The sequence below is a fragment of the Perca fluviatilis genome, chromosome 4 (genome assembly GCF_010015445.1).
Source record: "Perca fluviatilis chromosome 4, GENO_Pfluv_1.0, whole genome shotgun sequence".
NCBI classification, from domain to species: domain Eukaryota; kingdom Metazoa; phylum Chordata; class Actinopteri; order Perciformes; family Percidae; genus Perca; species Perca fluviatilis.
Window position 1 is genome coordinate 6,294,631 of NC_053115.1, and position 21,077 is coordinate 6,315,707.

Consider the following 21,077-nt stretch of genomic DNA (forward strand, 5'->3'; position numbering starts at 1 on the left):
TTCGGGCCGCCCATCTTCCCTTCTCCGCTCAACCCTCACTGGTTACCACGGACCCACAGTGGGTAGATAAGGTGGGGGGGGTGTTGTCCAAACAGGACAAGAGGGAAAAAAGATTAAACAGAGGCGGTGAAACAAAGAGCTGGAATAGCAGAGCGTAAAGAATAGAGGAGGTTGGGAGTTGAGGAGCGGTGCTCCGGGGTTGTTTTCCAAACATTTAGCGAACGTTCATGGATCATCTCAGGGCCGGCCTGCAATTAGAGAGGAGATATGCATAGTCAATGAGGCATCTGAGACACAGGGGTAATTAGACAACTAACCATGCTCCTGTCTGTCTCTCTCTGTCGCTCTGTTTGTTTGGTCTTGATCGGGTTTCCAGCTCAACCTGGTGTCCAACGTCACATTGTCCAAATCTGCCCCTGAGGCCTCTCCTCCTCTGAGCCTGCCCCGGACCCCCACCACACCCACAGCACCTCTAACACCCCTGTCCCAGACCCACTCAGTCATCACAGCCAACAGCCTCCACAGCGTGGGCCCCATGCGACGACGCTACTCGGAAAAATACAACATGCCCATCTCTCCAGGTACTGCAGGATGAACACGCATACTCACGTGTACAAATAAACACATGACACGCAAAACCACACATAATGCATCTGTACATACTGTACGCGCAACCTTGTAATCATGCTAATATTTGTGTCACTAGCCACTGATTACTGTTGACACCTGATCATTTTATTCCATGGTGACACCGTTTGTGTTTGTTCCCTGTGTGCAGATCTCAGTCAGAACAAAGAGTTTTACATGAATGCAGATGTTAGACCGCCGTTCACATATGCCTCACTAATAAGACAGGTAAGGACTCTGCTTGTGCTATTTAATGTGTCGATATTTTAACATGCTTCACACTTTCCAGTCATAGCAAGAAATACAGCAGATATGCACTCAGCTATTTGGAAAGCCACAAACTGCATTTCTTTGACTTATTTCTCTGTTCCTTCCTTGTTAAATGTTCAAATGCAATTTAGACAGAGCCGCAGATTAACCATCTTCAAATGAGTGCAAGAATGCGTACGGGATTCAAAAAACAGCCACATATGACAATTGCATTTGATTAAGCATTTCAGTGGCTGTGATTATTACCAAATTCATTTCACACAACAGTAGGGATGAACCTGTTTTAAGATGGCCAGTCAATTATCGCTGGGCCGCAGTAATCTGGGATCTCAGGAATTAATCTGAGCCGGCCATAATTGCTGCCCTGTAATCTGCCTGAGAAATGTTTTCGCTTGCCCTTCATTTACACCCACAAAAGAAAATATATTCAAATCTGCCATTTTGAATAAGAAATGCAGAAGACTTCTATAAACAGAGCTAGCAGTACACTTTACATGGATAGTTTCTTTGCTGTTTGTCTGTGTTTTTCTCAAGAGAACACACAAACCTGCATGCCTCTTGTGAATTATTGATCACTTTGTGAAGGGAGCAAAATTGTAAATGTTTGTTTCTGTCACTGTTCCTCATCCAGGCAATTCTCGAATCTCCAGAAAAGCAGCTAACACTAAACGAAATCTACAACTGGTTCACACGAATGTTTGCATATTTTAGGCGCAACGCAGCGACGTGGAAGGTAATTTTGCTGTTCCTCTATTCTTCTTTAAAGCAGCACCAGAGGAGAAGGAGACATTGTGTTGATGTTGGGGAGAATTAAATGATAGCCAGGCATAAAACCGTTATAAATGAACCTTTACCCAAACACATAACAATGCTCCACTTATTCTGTCCAAATGAACCACCCTTTGAACAAACATATGAACCACATAGAAAAATCAAGGAGAGGACTATGTGCATTCTTGTAAAAAGAGAGAAGGAGAGAGAGAGAGAGAGAGAGAGAGAGAGAGAGAGAGAGAGAGAGAGAGAAAAAAGAGAGGGAGTGGAAAAATGAAACAGTTTCCCTCTTATATGTGGGGATGTTGTATTGGTAGGTGGCATTAGTTCAACGTAGCTGTGCTCTGCCAGTGACTCCTGGCTGAGCCCCTTGCACTCACTTCAGAAGGGAACACTCTGTTTTCAACCAGGCCACAAACACACCACGCACACAACAAAAACAAAACAACAATCGAAAAAAAAAAAAAAGAAAAAAAAGAATTTCTGGAGTCAGAGAAACTTGTATTTGAATGAGGAAGGCAGTGATGAATCATTGAAAGCCTCTCCTAAGCCTTAGCTAATTTGTCACACACACACACATACACTATCACCACCCTGCTCTACCCCCGTCCTCCATCAGCTCTTACTGACAGCCCTTGCATAGGGGCACATTGGTGTTATAACTACTGGATTCCACAACTCTCTGTCCACACACACACTTAGTATATACACGTGCACTCCGCATAGCTCCTGCAATAACAAAGGGATGATATATGCAGGCCTACTTTCATGCCTAAAGGATTTGGATTGGACGCTGGATTTAACTTTTAATAGGTCTTTTATTCTCACATTGTAGTGGGGAAATGACCAGAACCTTCTCTAGTCAGTGCAAATATGATGAATAGTAGTGTTCGGTTTCTATATCTTACAGATCAGAAAGGGCAGCTTTATGAATTGTAAGAAAAAAGGATGTCACTAACTCTTTTGCCATGGAAACCAAGAAATATTTGTGTGTTGTTTAAGTCATTTGAAATTTCAGGGCCATTTGCTGCCAATAACAATCTGGTTTATGTATTGTTTTCATTCAGGTTTCATCCAGTGTCAAAATATTTCTTCTTTGATATGCGATTTTTCTTTCCCATGCAGACATGTTTACTGTTCTGATAGCAACCTTTTCTTCTTTCTCTTTGTTTTTACACCAACTGAAGAATGCAGTCCGGCATAATCTTAGTCTTCACAAGTGTTTTGTGCGGGTAGAAAACGTAAAAGGGGCTGTGTGGACAGTCGACGAAATAGAGTTCCAAAAGAGACGGCCTCAAAAGATCAGTGGGTAGGTTTGGCCATTTTGAGCCGTGACCAGCATCTGTCTCACCTTTTACTGATGGGAAGAAGATCCTACTGCTGCTGCTGCTCCATCTCATTGTCTGTGTGCCATAACCTCCAAAGTCCCCGCTTGCTTCGGTGTGCCTCCCCTTCATGCTCTCAGAAGCCTTTTGGTGATGCCTCATAACCCACGATGGCTTATTCTCATTGTGATCCTCACCCTCTCCTCCCTGTGTCTGTCTGTCTGTCTGTGTGCCTGTCTTCTGTCTGTCCTGTCGATCACTGCATCTGCATCTGGCCGTCTCCCCCTTCCCCGCTGGTTTGCTTTCCCAGGGTGCCATTCGCACCAACCTTTCCCTGCATAAGTGCTTTGTGAGAGTAGAGGATGAGTTTGGGTCCTTTTGGACCGTTGATGATGAGGAGTTTAAGCGCGGCCGGCACATACAGCGAGGCCGTCCTCGGAAATACGCCGCTGATGAGAACTTTGATGAGCTGCTCGTACAGTAAGCACTTCCGCCTGCCCTGCAAACTCCAGAGGCCCAGCCCCACCTGCATGCTCCCCCCTCAGTGTTGTCATCATGCTTTTTGTGTTGAGCGTCATGCATCATGCTTTCACAGGATCTGCCTCCATCCACTTATTCTTTCTTCTCAAAGTGTTAAAGATAGGTGTGTGGTGTTGTCAAGTGATTGAACATCTTAGAACTATAGCCACATTACTACACCAGTAAATGTATTTAGTTCTTATACAAAGTGCATTGATTTCTTTTTATGAAATAAGATACTGTAGCTAAGGAATGCATGCTTGGTGAGACATGGATCTGTGGTTCTAATTCAATTTTTCGTTTTGCAGAAGTCCAGCCTTAGTGAAGAACATTCAGACCAGCTTGGGCTATGGTCCGACCCTCTCTGCTGCCTTCCAGGTAAAAAAAATAAATTAAAAAAAGTGACCTCATCTTTAGCTGCCTCACTCAGAACTTTTAAAGACCGTAAATAACAAAAGTCTCTCTCCATCTCATACGGCCAGTCACCCTACTCCTTGTTTTTAAGAGGATGTACTGGTGTGATGAGTGATGGGCAACTGAGAAAGTGCTGACAACCCTCTTCCGTTTCACAATGTAATGCTTTGGGCTTTGCTTTTCAGGCTTCAATGGCAGAAAACAACATACCTCTATACACTACTGCTTCCATTGGAAGTCCCACCCTCCACTCCCTGGCTAACGCCATCCGCGAGGAGATGAATGGAGCGATGGACCATGGAAACAGCAACGGCAGTGACAGCAGCCCGGGACGCTCGCCCCTGCTAGCTATGTGAGTGGCACACACGCTTTCTATCTCCACCACAGTCTGTGTAAGAAAAGAAAAGAGGGGAAAAGAGATTCGGACACTTACTCCACTGAGACAGCAACACTCTAAATAGATTTAGACAGAAAATGATTTCAATTCCCACCCAATGTGCTCTAAAATGACCCAATACATGGCATTAGATGAAACAGAAATAACGAGGACAATAAATAAAGTGAAAGGGGATGATATTGGAGTGGTGTGCGGGGTCATGGCCAGAGCTGTGGCTGGCCTTCCTGCAGAAAAAGGAAACTCCACCTTTTCGAAGGAAGAAAAGACCGGAGCCCCTCTGTTATTTTAACAGTGAGTTTATGAACTCTACTTATGTGTCCTGCTGTCCGTCTGAGTCCCGCCATAATCAGCATTCCAATTTGTTCAAATATTTACAAAATGCCAGAACGCAGAGTGACAGAGCTGTTGGCTCTGACACGGTGAAACATGAACTGCATTCAGAAACGCCTCTGAGCCGCTGAAAAGAAAAACAACACAAAAGCATAATTAGTCTGGAGGACATCATCCAAGATTCTCGTGTAGGAAAGTTGCGGTCGGCCTGGAAACCGCAGCTCCCCGTTTACTTGTTGTATAGGAGTGTCTGCTAAGTTGTTTGAAGCCTAAAATAATACAGCACACGCTGCATCGTTTCCAGATGTGGGGGCAGACCACCGACTCGGGGATGGCCTCCTGAAATGTCTGAGCTTGGGGGAAATTCTGCCTGAAAACAAAAAAGGTGCAGTAATGAGCTCCTGGCCAAATGGAGGAAAGTGCCATCCCTAATCACTGTGAACATAGCTCTGAGCATGGCTGTGGAACAGGAAAGGCAGAGACAGGATGGGTGTGCTGGCCTAAAGGCAGCCTGCTTCTCCCTCTGCCCCTCTGCTTCTATCTTTAGGCCGATGGAGCTCACAAACTCCTTCTCCATAATTATGTCTATAAGCTTTATGCAAGCACAAAATGAGCAAAATCTGTTTTCTTTTGCTTTTAAAGAAGTTTATTCTCATATTAACAAAACATACCCAGTGTTTCTTGCCTACAGATTGAGCATTAAACCGTAACATATTGCAGTACCATCACTGGAAGTCTTCTCTTGCTCAGAGATTAAGAAATAAACTAACGTGCAACAACAACAAGAAATGTCCCTGTGTTACCACGATGCTTCAGCTTACACTGTTCCACATACAAGTTTTGTGACGGGTGTTTTCCACATGTGCCAGTGTTCTGCTGGTTGACAGGACACAGTGTTTCAACACTGCAAAGAAACCCGAGCATGTGTCTTTAAACAGCCAGATGAGAATCAGGTATCCAGAGAAGGTTAATTATAGGCAGAAGTGTAGAATCAGCATGCAGTTCAATAGCATAATAATAACAATTTCATGTCTGCCCTGCAGCCACAGAGTCAGACCTGAGGCAACGGCACTTGTGGAGTTACTTTGATGTGAAAATGATAGAAAAGCTGACTTTACTTTTTCCCCTTTTTTTAAATTCACACACAAATATGTCAGTTCATTAGCATAATATGAGTTTCTCCATCACAATAGTTGCAAATCACACGAGACATCCTGGTGTGAATGAATCAAATGCGGGCTTTGGTGATGAAGAATGTGGCAGTCGTCCCTTGTTGTTGTAGTAAATGAGCCCGGTGCTTCGTCCTGACACCGCTCTACCTCCACTACAGCAGCCTGGCACCGCGGCGGGTTAGAGCGCCATGTCCCTTGCAGCTGCTCATAATGCTTTTCCTTTTTTTCTCCTCCTTTCTGCCACAGCCAGGCCTCCTCTCTCCCTCTGCTTTATTCCTGCTCTGTTTCTGTAATGAGAAATTTGGCAGATCTCATCTCTTTAGTGGCTCTTTTGCCCAGGCTGTGAGCTCGGGGGGGTGGGGGTGGGGGGCGCTCATGTTTTTTGCCTTGTTTACAAGTGACAGCGTTATTATTCTCATAAGGGCTCTGTTTCTTATCACGGTGTTGTGCCGAATGCGCCGTTGCTGCTCTCCTCGCGCGCCTCTCCTGCCAGCGCTTTTCTTCCCTTATTGACACTTGCTTGAAAATATGCATTAATTCTGGAGTTTAAAGCATGTACGGCAGTGTCTGGTCGCTGTGTTTGCTTGAAGTTGATTAATGATAGAAGCCGGCTCGGGGTCGTCCTCTGGAGACCCGCCTCGCAGGTTGTGCATGTTAACGAGCAGGAAGGGGAACACACAGCGCGCCGCTGATCCTCCGCCACCAGGAGGCTGACAACGGCAGCCCACTCGCTCTGCAGAGTACATTCTCTCCTCTCCTCGTCTCACGTTGTTAATCTTCCTCATTTATCAATTCTAAGTGAATACCCTGTTGTCGGTTGCCATGAAAATAAAAAAAGCCTGCAGCTTTGCCGGGATTGGAATATCTCAAAAGAAAGCTGAAATTATCATCAGCACCAGTGAGGCCCCCACTCACAGTCTCATTGAAGCCAGACATTTGTTTTTGTTCCCCTGTTTCTTTCTTTATAAACAGAATCAGCACAGGTCTGTATCGTTGTGTGCCTCTGTGTGTGAAAGGTTATTAAAAAAAAAAAAATTTAAGAAAGTTAAGGATAGCAGAACTGGAGCCATATTTTTTTTCTCTCTTCTCCTCCTCCAGGCATCACATCAGCGTTAAGGAGGAACCACTGGACCCCGAAGACCACGAAGGGCCCCTCTCCCTGGTAACGACTGCCAATCACAGTCCAGATTTCGATCACCACAGAGATTACGACGACGACCAGGGCCACGACGACATGCTGTAAGGCTAGCGCAGCCCCCCCCGCCCCGGCCTCAGAGGCAGAGGCAGTCTGGGTCATCTGGGAGACGGAAACGCTCCGCAGATAACAAACACTGAACTGCAGTCTCAGCCACTGATGACAGCGCTCAAATGTCTCGGAGTTCACTTTTTTTAGTGCCATTACAATACCTAGCAAGAACACACACACAAAAACACAGAATACGCCCCCACATGAGGGATTTTTGTTCTTTCTCTCTTTCTACTTTTGATTTAAGTAAAGCGCAAAAAGTGAAACTTAATTTCTACTCATGTGCGGGATGGACTTGTTTGGTACGGCGGTCGACGTGCTCGTGGTCAGAGACCCTCGCCGTGCAGCCAGGACGGACTGCACTCAGCGGACTGCAAGAGGGGTTGTGTCTCTCCTCAGCCCACCCCTCCGCTCTCTCTCTCTCTATCTCTCCCTGACTCTTTCAGACACACGCATCTGACCACAAACTCAAGAGAGAGAGAGGATGACTGACGTTTAATTTACACCGTGTGTGTGTGTGTGTGTGTGTGTGTGTGTGAATGCAGCAAGTGCGGACTTCTGTACATTGTCACTGCCTTCAACACTTCTCATTGGTTTGATTCCATCTAGGGTGGGAAGGATGTTGTTTTTTGTTTGGGTGTATTTTTTTGTGGGGGTGGGGGTGGGGTGAGAGGTTATAAAATAACATAATGTGTCTTTTCCATTCAATGCTGTTATTGATGTTGCATCTTTTTTTTCTTCTTTTCTTTAACTGATCAGACCTCATGCCCATACTGTGGAGATTCTATGTGGTCAGCACTTGATGATGAATGTTTATGATTTCCTTTCATGTTGTTCTTTTAAACACACGCGTGAGGCAGAATGTCCCATACCAAGTAGTTTTTTTTTGTCATTTATTCTACAATCTTCAAAAGAAAAGTCACCGCGCTGACGTGTAGCCCGCCCCTCGCCCTCGTTCCTCCCCCTCCCCCTTCTGCTCATGAAGTCCATTGGCAATGCACTACTCGTAATGAAGGCTCTCTCCACGCATCAGTGAAGTTTAATTTAAGATGCGAATGAATGACAGAGAAATCATGCAGGTTATGATTTATCCTTATGAAATTATACTTCAAAAACAGCCCCTCACGGCAGAGCATGTTGAGCTGCAACAGAATTTCTGATCGCTTACAAGCTCCGGGTTTTTTAAAGCAAAATGAAAATGTCAGGTGTGTGCCAGACAGATAATGATTTAGACCAACTAATTGTAATTCCTGAACACAACTGTCATTGTTAATCAAACGTGTCTGCTTTTTCCACGCTGTAATTTCATTCAGTGCTTAAAGATAAACGTGCATTCCCTGTAGTTTTATTTGCATCACGCGCATGACCAGTTTTAAGTTCTAGTGAGTGTTAAAAATTGCACACTGGATGAAACGCTCACTTTCTTTCATCAAGGGTAAAAATCCCAAGACTTGCAATAAAACCTAATTATTGCACATTCCAGCATTTGACAGCCATCACAAAGGGCCCACACATACAGTACATGCCATTTAAAGGAATGTGGATACCTCGATGTTCAGTGTCACCCAAAAAGCCAATAGTTGTAGTCCACAGCATTGGACCGAGTGGAATCCACATGTAGTTTAGTGATGCAGCAACAACAAGTCCAGCTTTGGTAGGGAGTTCAATTTTACAGAGACCATGAAATCCAAGACTGCAAATCAACCACTTTTTATTATTTTATTTTTATTTAATATTAGTATTATTTTATGTTTTATTTGGCTTTTTTTCTTAAGTTGTTGATGTGTTTAAATATCTTCTTCTGTGACTACCAAAGATAAACTACAAAGTCAATGTTGTTTGTTCCATGCAATAGCAGATAAGGCCAAATAATATCTCCTCCGTTCTCTCCCATCGGCTGATCTCAGCAGATCGAGCCGATGGCAGATGGAATCGAAGGACTTGCTCCTCAAACTGGTGTTTTCATTCATTTTTATAAAAACCAAAGGGGGGTGTATCGAACAGGACAGCTGCAGTAATGTTTGCAGTGACCAAAACTGAAAGGGAGGCGCTGACAGTCTGACTACACGATGACCAAATTAGGGAAACTTTTTGTCTTTGGGCCAGTGAGTGGAAAAGGGAGCTTTTTGGTCAGGAGCAGATATGAACATAAAGGGTATATGTAGATTAAGTCGATGAGGAAAAAGTATACTGGTAAATGGAAAAAGCTTTGCAGAGAACAATGTGAAACGGATTTTATACTTCAACTGGACCACACAATTATTCAATGTTTCTCTTCTTTTATTCCTTATTCATTTCTATCCTTTAAAAATGATTGTATGCCACTCTTTAGGGGTTTTAGCGTTATTTGGAAAGACTTTATGATTGTGTTTAGTTTCTGTCAATTTATTACTTTTTATATTAAAAAAAAAACACTCCTGTCAACTAATAAGCTGGGTACAAGGTACTTTATGGCAGTTATTGTTACTATTATGATATTTTTAAGTTCACCGCTTATTAACTAAAAAGGAAAAGGGCAATCTGTGGTTTCCAGAAGTTGTATTTAATATCCAGGCAGCTGTGGGATGGGTCAGTCACAGCCAGGCTAAGATCGTGAGAACAGGGGCGAGCTCATCCACAAACCCCCAGTCATGTGGCTGGTTTGTTTGGTATTCAAAAAGGAGGAAAAGCGCTGGTAGATTAGAACATTCTCAGCATGTGTAGCTCGACATTACTAAAGATAACAGCATGAGAAAACCGTTTTGTACGCATACCTCAGTTCAAACCTATAGGGAATGATTCAATTAAATGAGAAGAAAATAAACAAACATTTCACTCAGTTGCACTTAGTTGTATGTCTTGCATGTGTAGTCTGATACTGTAGAGAGAAAACTACAAAAAAAAGAAAAAGAAAAGAAAAAAAATTGATTTAGAGCTTGTTTATATTAAAGGTTTCATCCTTTTTTTTTGCCAAACCAATCTAAACCTCAGTCCTTTTGTTCATGGAAACATCACCCAGCTGTGTGTGGCACCGTTCATCCTGTCAAGGTCTGTTCTCTGATGTACTGATGGGTTGTTTTAAGGGCGTTCCAATATTAGGTTGTACATACATGTCGCTATAGCCTTTGTCTTTTTCTTGTCTTTTCCTCTCTCTCCTTTTTTTTTTTTTTTAAGATCAAAAATACATTTGTGTTATGATGTTTGCTTTATCGCAACTGCTTTGTATTAACTATGAAATCGCTATGAGAAAAACTGCTGTATGTATTGGAATAGCAAACTGTGCTGCAAATGTATTTTACTTAGTAATCCTTGCTTTAAAAAAAAAAAAGAAAAAAAAAAAAACACATCATCCACGCAGACATGGGTGAGCTGGGCAGGGGCAGGCTGGGGGGGGGGGAGATTATCCCCGATTTTGGATTTTAAACTGTAATATAGAAAACAGACTTTTCTCTGTTATCATTGACCTAAGCATTTTGTACAGATTTTTTTCCCTCTTTGTGTTAAGCTGTTTTTTGATACTTCCTTTTGATGGTCCAACCACTGCCTTCTGTGGCTGTATGTTAAAGATTACTGCTCTGAGAAAAGGGCAGACAGGTATATTTCCTCCACAAGACGGAGATATCTTGCATGACTAATCCCAGGGTCACAGAGATGGGGAGGGGAGGGAGGTGGGGGGGGATATGTTTTAAGTGGTCAGTAATAATATAAGGGTGTATCAATCTAATGATATTTTATATGAAATTAATAGGAAAATGAAAAAAAAAAAATATGCAGTGCCAAGATGTAAAGAATATTGTTAAATGCTGTTTTTATTGTTTGAAAAGTTCATTTCACTCACGCATCAAAGATGTGTCCTCATCCATGTCATGTAGGTAAAACACACATTTTGTTTTGGCATCAAGATATTTATATTTTTTATCGCAAGGGTCATTGTAAATGAGTCAAACCAAGCACAGCAGGCAGGTCAAAGGTTAGACGCTGCTGGAGACTAACGTCCTGGACACTGGCCGTGTGGCATCAGATCCCCCAAACATCACACACTGGCACCTGAGCTAAAAACGCCATTGTTTCATCCATCAGCAAACATCCAGCCCGCTTTCATTCCATCCCCCTCTTTCTCCCCTCTCTCACACCAGACTTTGGTTTTCTGCAGATGGAGGGGGAGGGAGGGAGGGAGAGAAGGGAAAGGAGGGGGTAGCCCAGGAGCTGTCACGGTGCTCTCATCCTGCAGCAGCTTTTCTTTTTCTTTCTCTTTCTTTTTTCTTTGAAGATGTACTCTGTAGTTTCTTTTTCCTGTGTTTTTTTTTTTTTTTTTTATAGAGAAATATTATTGCTCATCACTTCCATCAGTCTGTAACCTCCTCATCATTCCTCGTCTGTCTGATGCAGACCACTCTGTTGTAGTCAGTGGCGATGACTGACGTGAGCATTCTAAACATGCAATAAAATGCTGGTTGTTCGGATCGTTTGCTCCATGTCTCTCATTGTATCGGTTTTTGTACAGTGTGGCAACACAGAGCTACACATTCTCACTGTATCCCTTAAACTCTAGTGCAGAATGCAGAATTAAGTATGAATACATTTTATTTTTATTTTGACTTGCACATAAAATATGCACTTTTTGCTGCACTTATAAGGCTTTAGAATGCTAAACTCAGGCTTTGTGTTTAGCAGCCATCTACTGTAAAGTTAATCAACGCATCAAAAGTGAAGAGAATACATTTTTTGATTGACACAAACTCATATTTTCCAGATATATTATACAGAGCATGAATAAACCCCATCTCATTTGGCCTGTAGAACTGTTTCATACAGACCTGTGTTTGTCATCAGCAGCAGGACTCTCATCTCAGCCTCAACATTAAATTATATCCTAATTAAAAAGAGACAGTTAAACTGTCTTTTCCTAACAGCAATTTAGGTAACTGCATTTGATAAGCTATAAATTGTAACAGCATTAAAATTCCAGAAATAATAGCGATATGGATTTGGTGACGGGAGCTAATGCTGATGACCAGGACTTGCGTTATTACGACAGAGGCACAGGTCATGTTGGCCACTAAACAGGAGACAAAGATCAAGTCTAAGCACTTTTAATCTTGTGAAACAAGCAATTACAAATAGTTGCATTGATTTGTTAAAAAGCTTTAGGTGACATAAATCGTTTCTTGCTTAGCTTATTGCTGGAAAACATAAATGTCAGGTGTATTATTAATTAAGGCCTTTGAAAGACATGATTTAATGGAAACGATATAAAATCACAAGCAATCTTTCTGTCGGCAGTATTTCACTGGAGGCTCAGGATTCATGTAGATCAGTGTTGTTGTCATGACACTGATCACAAACTGGATCAGATGGCATAAAGTTGAGGGAACACACAGTAATGGAAGGTGTTTGTGTTTAAAGATCATCCAGAGCAAAAGCGTTCCTATAAATTAGTCGCACAGTAACTTACAGAGAAACATTACCATATAATATTGTTATAGACCATAAAGGTGGATGAAATATTATGGAAACAGTGGGTCTCTGTGGATATATTGGTACAATGACATGATCAGCCAATACTGGCCCTCTACACATAAATCTGTGCGCCAGTGGAACTTATACAAAACTTGATATTACCCATTTTTCACAAAAAACATGAACCTTCTGACACTAAAATGGCATTTTTCAGACAGCATTGTTTGAGACCTGTTTCTGAACTTCGCGAACTCTGGAGACAAGGATATGCTAACACGATACGCCACAGATAGTCTATATCCACAACGTTCCACTTCTGGGAGTGCTCTGGAAATTCCACCGTATGCCGCTCGTTTCAGCCGGATGTCCGCTACCTTCCGCTTTCTTTGTGTTGGAATTTTAAACTCTGCTGGATTTCTGAGGACTATGGTTAACTGCTCCTCAGATCTCTGCAGGGTAAATCCAGACAGCTAGCTAGACTATCTGTCCAATCTGAGTTTTCTGTTGCACGACTAAAACAACATTTGAACGTACACATGTTCCACCAAAACAAGTTCCTTCCCGAGGCTATTTTACAGCGGCACCGGGGCTTCGTCCGGCGCTTAGCACGTACCACGTACCAAGATGATTGTGATTGGTTTAAAGAAATGCCAATGACCAGAGCACGTATTTCTCCCATCCCGGGATAGCTGTGTGGACTAGCCAGACCCTCCTCCGCAGCGCTGTGGCAATGTGAGACTAGGCCACAGATAAATTAATTTTGTAAGGTTAAATATGGCTTTTAGCTGTGTAAATATCTAATGTTAGAAAAAGATAGAAATTATGCAAACAGAACTTTTCAATTTTCCACATTCAACACTTACAAATAAGGCCACGCCCACTTAGTAAACAGGAAGTGTGTACCGTTTCATACCATTGGGGCAGCTTGAATCTAGATCTGATCTTTAGTTATAGATAATCTTTGGTAATACCAGGAGGAGTGTGCATTTTCAATCCCACCAAATGAAAACATTAAAAATGTCTTTACACTAAATAAAAATGTAGTGTTTAGTACAAGTGTTTATTGTGTCATTCTCTGGGTTGCATATAAAACAAGATGGACTTTCAGCACACTGCCCAAACTAGCTATGTAGGAAGACGCAGTTCATATTCTAAATGGACTACAAAGCTGTGGTTGGTTGTTTTTTTTCCCAACCAAACAGCCATTAATTAGCACAACACCAGACATTTGTTTCGCTGAACAAATCAGAGCCCATTTTCACCAAGAAACAATTAAAACATGAAAGATTAGGCATAATAACTGCTCAGTCAAAATTCTGACTCATAATTTATATCTAATTGTGACTTGGTATCTCAATATTTTGACATAGTATATCATAACTTTGACCTATCATGACTATTTTTATTGTTACCATGCATAACGTTTTATCTATTTTATTTCCCGATTCCTGGCAAAAATGGGCTTCCATACAATCCAGAGGTTTTGAGCCAGGCAATCTTTTCTTATGCGGTGACCACCACAGATGCATTTCTATCCAACTCAATGGTACTGAAGTGAGATATCTTAAAACCTGGGCAAATAAAACCAAAACTACCTATAAGCCTAGATACCACTGGAGGTAAACTGACCCTATTACACTCTTCATTTTCTTTATTAATCACAAATATTGCTATTTAATCTATTTAAGTGATGCTCTCTTCTTCTCTGTTGTGCTCTATAGACACCAGACAGATCACCATTCATACACTTTTGCTCTGGTAGATTGCAAAAACCAACATGGATGGCCGCTGTTCACTTCATTCTAATTGAAGTGTGGCACAGCCTCATTCATTCACACAAGAGCTTCAGTCAAATAGTCGAAGCTGGCAAACTCCCAACATTGCAGTGAGGCAATTAGCAGTCCTGCAGTGTTTGTTATTCATGGTTTGATGTAAAAATGTGTTTATTAAGATGGGCTGCAGGCCCTGGTGTGCAATAGACCTGCTTGTAATTAGATTCCAATTATTTGTCTGTTTCTGATATTGTAAACTGGCACTTACCACATCAGTTAAATTGACACACTGCACTGCTTGGTTTACTCGGTAATTAAAATGTGTTCTGTTAATTAGATGATGACCACTTTATTCCAGGGCTCTTGTGTTTGGGCTCCTCGGCAGCTCGCTGTTTGGATCATGAGTTGCCAGACGCTTCCCTAATCAGCCCTTGTTTTGTTTCAATTACCACCTGCTGTTCAAAAGGCATGCCTCGCTGCCCCCACCCCTACACACACACACACACACACACACACACACACACACACACACACACACACACACACACACACACACACACACACACACACACAACACAAAACACACACACACACACAACAATAACACAAGGCCTGCTTTGCTACCAGCTCCAGCTCCAACACAACAATCAGTAATTTACAGCTGGGCCCACTTTCTTCTTTATTAGAAGGCACAGCTAGGTTTCTAAGAGAGTCCAAGCTATTAAAAAGGGAACTAAAGGAAGATGAAAGTATAAAGGTAATTATCACATCAGTTAGCAGGCCTCGTGTGAGTAGCCAATGGAAAGGATGTTCATTAAGTAAACAGGTGAGATGCTCCTAGATGTCTCCTTCTCTTGGTAACAGAGGGTTAAGGGTGGGGGAGCTGTCGGATCCACTGAAGAGTATACTAACTGAACATGACTAAGAATACAATGCAGGTGCTGTGATAGGAACTGAATGTGGGTGTACTGTTGGTCAACTCGCTCATGTTGTTTTACCAAATCAAATTCCCAAATTACTTCTCTTCTTCTCTGAAATCAGTTGCAGTTTAATATTTGGCTGCCAGGAGCAAGCATTACGTAAAGTTTATTCTTAATTTTGGAAATAATAGTTTGACAAACAATCCCAACTCAAGGTCCACTTCTTTGCTTTTTCTGGAGTTTTTAACCATATTGTATGGTTTTTCATCAGCGGGTGGAGTCAGCTCAGTTGGTATGGAGATAACAGGAGATCTGTTGACATGTGAGCTCATTAGCTTTTTTTATGCATTACTTTTAGGACTTATAGTCTGTGTTGAGGCCAAGTCAAGACTGATATCACAGTAAATACAGACCAACTCCAGACTGTGCACACTTCTTTATAAATATAAGAATAAAAAGTAAAAGTCTGTTAATATACAATATTTGAAATAACCCAAACAAACAAAAAAATTGATAAATGTTGTGTGTATGTATCAACTCCGGATATATCTTATTCCTTTGTGCCATAAAGCCCCAAATGCTCCAAATACTTACTTAGCCAGTTATCTTGAGAAAGCCATGGGAGAAGAGAATAAAGCTCTTACTGACATGGTTCTGTAGATATTTGTTTTTTGGATTTGTTTTTATTTTGCATAAATATCTTGTGTGTGTTTTTAGTTTTCTGTTATTCATATATTTCTCCACATGACACATGCGAGACCGGAAGATGTCTGTTAAATAGTGGTGTCTTGTTATCCCATGTGGGATGGGCCAAATGTTTGGCATGACACACAAATAAAATTAAACTAACAAACTACTAGTACACCGAATGTGTATTCCTACTCAGAGGTGTCAAGTAATGAAGTCCAAATACTTTGTTACCTTACTTAAGTAGAAATTTTGGGTATCTATACTTTACTGGAGTAATTTTTTTACAGCAGACTTTTTACTTCTACTCCTTACATTTTCACACAATTATCTGTACTTTCTACTCCTTACATTTTAAAAATAGCCTCGTTACTCCTATTTCAGTTCGGCTTGTTTTCATTCCGGCTTGTCATCGTAAAAAAAACACCCAAAAAAATCAAAAACCTATCCAGATAAATCGCGCCATCCGGATAGAGTGAATTTGATTGTGGTTGGATGAGAAGTATAAACATATACCATTCCGACGCGATCCATCGCATGTGCACATGACACAAATCACGTCACACTCCAGCAAGGAAATAGCAGACGTATGTAGCCACGTACAAAGATGTCCGTGGCAGAGACTCAAGAGAACTCCAGCGAAATGTCCGAACCAAGCACCAGAGAGCAGGTTGGTAGCCAGGAAGACCAGCCAACCCTTCTACATCCCTGGCCGTACCTGGAAGAATTTTTCCAAATGGTTGGACGCAAAAACAACTCCTTTCGAATGCGCTGCCAGCTCTGCACACCCAAGTACAACGAGCTAATTACAATACTTATAGTCAACTAGTCATCATATCTTCTGCTCCATGAAACACATGTTAATGCTCAGTAGTAGGCCTACACATACAGTATATGGTTCTTTAATGTATTTGCATTGTACCAAAATGCGTTCATTTTCAATGGACATAAATGCAGCTGAAACAGGTGCATCCCAAATTTTTCAACATTAACATTTTAATATAACATATAGTCATTATGGGCTTTAGAAAAATGTTTTTTGTGGAGGTGGGGTAGTGCACTATAGGCCCCTGTGGTGCGGCCTAAGCTTTTGTCCTTAATGGCATTTTTTCCCCCCCTTACATTACTTTTACTTTTATACTTTAAGTAGTTTTGAAACCGGTACTTTTACACTTTTACTTGAGTAAAAAGCTTGAGTTGATACTTCAACTTCTACAGAAGTCTTTTTAAACCCTAGTATCTATACTTCTACTTGAGTAATGAATGTGAATACACCTCTGCTCCTACTCCTCTTTGAGTAACCTCAATTTAAAAATACTGCTGTTTTAGGAAATTATGGCGCCTTTTAAAAAATATACATCTTCAGTAGGAAGCTTAGGGCTTAATGTTCAGTGCCACAAACAGCATTGAGAGCTGGGATTTATTGACAATAACAAAATATAGAGCTTAAAGGAGTTTTTTAAGGAGAGATTTAGATGAAGGGTTTTGTGCCGTCTAGCATCCAGATAGTATACACCCTACCGGACATACTGCATAACAAATTTAACTTAGATTTGATTGGTTGTGGAGCGAAAGAAACGCCAAATCAATAATGTTGCCCATTTTTTATATTTCAAGGTGAAAATCGAGTCAAGGCATGAGACTTGGGCTGCAGCCCTGTCACCATCAGTATATGATGTACTGCATCACCACTTACAGTATAACCTGACCATGTGGAGCAGGTGTGGAGAGCAGAGCCTCCGGTTGATCCTGGTCTGCTGTAAACAAAGTGACTCCCATGGAGAACTGCACTCACTGTCTGACCTGCACTCATGTGCCAGCATCCAGCATTACTGTAAGAATTGTTTTCTTTGAATAATTGAAGGGATGCAAAACAACATGAATAATTGCGTCTCGCTCTCGCACTTTGTGTCATAGTGAATTAACAGAGAAGTGGCTGCTGCTGGGACCATTTTAAAAAGAGATGATTTCTGATCAGATGGGAAGAAGAAGAAGAAAAACAAACTACTGATTAATTGTCTGGTTTCACACAGCTTTCATTTTGGAGTCTTAATGTTTTAAGACTGAAACACGTTTTTACGTAGAAAAACATTGACATTTTTGACAACTTATAGTGATGGAACTGTAGCATGATATGTGTAAAGGAATAGTTTGACAGTCGAACGCCGAATGCCGTGCAACCAGTAACCAGTAACATAGCTTTCCCAAGATGGGATATACTCGAACGTTACTGTCTTTCTAAACTATCTTTTTAATAAGCTGTCTGTACACTTACAAAGTTCTCAATGCTTCGGTTTTCATGTAGGGACCCTCATTATGCTACCGTTGAAGTGTGGTGCTATTTTAGTGGTATAGAAATAGTGATTTCTTTTTACTTGTCCCCCGACAACTAGCATTATAAGGTAATTAGCGGTTTGAGCTAACACTGGTCACATTCGATTAGCATGAAAACATATCCCAGAGAACGGTCGACTCGGTACACATGTTATTAACCCCTAGGTTCATTTTGCGCCGGAATTGTCCTTTAACGATTTCCTCATCTAACTCTCTCAATACTCAATACACTCAATACACAGGCTTTCATTTTAGTTTTGATTTCGAAGCATCACTCATGTGGAAATTTAAATTGTAGTTGTGTGGTTCTCTGAAAGATTGAGTTAAAAGGAAGTGCGTCAGTGTAAACTGTAGGTAGCCTTTATTGCCAACAGTCTGAATTTATATTCATTCCTCTCCTGCTCTGATTCCTATACTGTATGGGCTTTCTCTCCTTCCCCTGTCAATGCTTTTCCTCTCCTTTCTTTCAAAAAAAGCTATCATTTAAACATGTCATGGGTAGTGTTTACCTGCAGCGAACCTTGATTGAGAAAGCCTGTGACTTTACACTGATGCCCTTCTAATCTGTATGACTGGCATGCTAATTTCTCTGACGCTGCCATTCAAAACACAAACATGAAATGTTGGTTTTAGAACCGGGAGACCTGGTAGAGTGAATTTCAAGTGCTTATTCAAATATTTCATTAAAATGTAAATTTTTACAACGCTGTACGTCTAGCTGTGCACAAGGCATGACTTAAGAAGTTATGAAGTTATAACAGCATTTCTCTCTCTGATGCCAATTAACTGGTGGGGGGGATATAATGTCCTTACCTTGTTTTATCGCTGCATAACAGCGCGCCAACAAATGCATCACATGCAACAGGAGTTTCAGGTATTGACAACTAAGATTGGTGGACTGGAAGAAAAAAAAAAAGGGAAAGTCAAACATGAAGCCTCCTGGAGAGTGGTGGCTAATCAATTCCCTTATCTTCACAAAGTGCAAATGAAGTGATTAAAATTAAGGATATGCAAAAGAAAGGAGTGAAAGAGAATTGTAAATGAGTTGTGGCCACACAGCAGGTTTATCTCAGACGTTTGTCAGGACTAGAAAACAACCTGCTCACTCAGCTCGCTATGGAAGAAAGAAAGGTGGTAATGATTTGGATTGTTACCTGATTGTGAAATGTAACCATGTGGATTATTTCTTGATAAAATTTTAATTTATTTCATGTTAAAATCAAATATCTGAACCTATGTGGTTTGAATTTACGGTTTACACATGGAGAGTACGTGCCATTGCAATCATATTAGCCTACTTTGTAGCTAACATTACTGTTGAATTAATTAACATAAGTAACTTTGTAGCTAAGTATTTTAGAGGGACTAGTTTAAACTATTAGCCAGTAATTTGATTAAAGGTACACCTAATAATAATAATAATAATCATCCATGTATTGATGATAAATGGCATACTGTTTATAATTGTATATGTTTTTCTTCATTGATTTGCCATTTTTTAAATTGATGTAGTGTTGACATTGCTGCTAGATGAATGGTCTCAGAGATACTGCCCGGGGAATCTAGGTGAAGTAAATAAAGTAAAGTTTATTTCTAGAACACATTTAAACACAACTTAAGCTGACCAAAGTGTTGTAGGAAAAAGCACTAAGGTGCTGTATGAAAGAACATTGAAACACAAAGAGACCAACGACAACAACAAGCAGCAATGAACAATTACAGAATTAATAATATTAATCTGTTATAATTATGCATTATATTATGACCTCAATTCTTCCTATTCCTAGACTTAGAATCTGACATCTCAGATGAAAACGCCCCTAACTACAAAACAAACACAGCACCTACATCATTTGCTTACTGTACAATATGTCACACTTCTGTTGCATGAAAAGTGCTGCAGTTTGAAAGAACATTTTACACAAAAAAATCCCCCTGCAAGGCTTTTCCCTTGTCATCATGCCAAATTGCGTGTCGGCATGTTGACTTTTAGGGTGTCTATCTGGCTTATATTTGCAGTTTCTCCACCTTGATCAGACACTGAAATGTCAGCAACAAGAACCTCCGGGTCCGTATCGCTCGAGGTTCTTCCTTCTTCCCTTTTATTTCTTTATTTATTCTCTCATTTTTAACTTGCAGGGGGAAGAAGACAAAATGGTTGCAGGTGGTGATGAAAATAAGAGCCATCCATCATTATTTATTAGGCATGAAAAAGATACACAATAATGTAATTTAATCTCTCAGCAGACAATTATTTCCACATATTGATAACGCAATGCGAAAAGTGCCATGAATCCTAATATGATGTTTGCTTTTATTGGTGTATGATACAACCATAACAAATAATGTAATTGTATCAGGGAGAAAATGTGATTATTTGCACATGCTAACATTATAATATCAATCTGCCGCAGACAATGGTATCATATTATTTTGCTGTGCTTAAGTAGTTACAATTTGCATTAACTTATTATGTCTGGCTGGCAATTGAAGACGGCTCTCTCCCTCTGGTCTGTGCTTTTCTTAGTTTCTCATTACATCTCTGTGAAATTTTGGAAAGTTCCAAGTCCAACAGCCTGCATGATTTCTGACTTGAAGAGGGAAACTTTTACATGGAGTTTTAATATGATTTCTTCTTTGCGTGCTATAGCCTTAATCTATTCATTTTCAGCTCCATTCCGAGCGAAGATGACTATCCAGTGGTCATCCAGGCCAGTCTGAGGTTAAAGAAGCGCAACACAATAGATACAATTTCTATGCAAATGATAGTGCCGGAAACAAAAACACCTTTTCCATTAAAAAGTAAAATGCTTTAAATATTTGCATATACTGTAGGTGCACTGATTTGTAAATT

The 21,077-nt window shown here is 40.9% G+C and overlaps 1 protein-coding gene across 1 annotated transcript in view; it reads left to right on the plus strand.

The window, feature by feature from the left end:
* Positions 1–9,753, plus strand: part of foxp1b (forkhead box P1b) — a 164,921-nt gene extending 155,168 nt beyond the window's left edge. The window contains 7 exon segments of the mRNA XM_039797612.1: positions 377–581; positions 779–855; positions 1,529–1,630; positions 3,304–3,473; positions 3,821–3,890; positions 4,112–4,278; positions 6,924–9,753. Coding sequence (XP_039653546.1) covers positions 377–581; positions 779–855; positions 1,529–1,630; positions 3,304–3,473; positions 3,821–3,890; positions 4,112–4,278; positions 6,924–7,068 — 936 coding nt within the window. The 3' untranslated portion in view covers positions 7,069–9,753.
* The last annotated feature ends 11,324 nt before the right edge of the window (positions 9,754–21,077 follow it).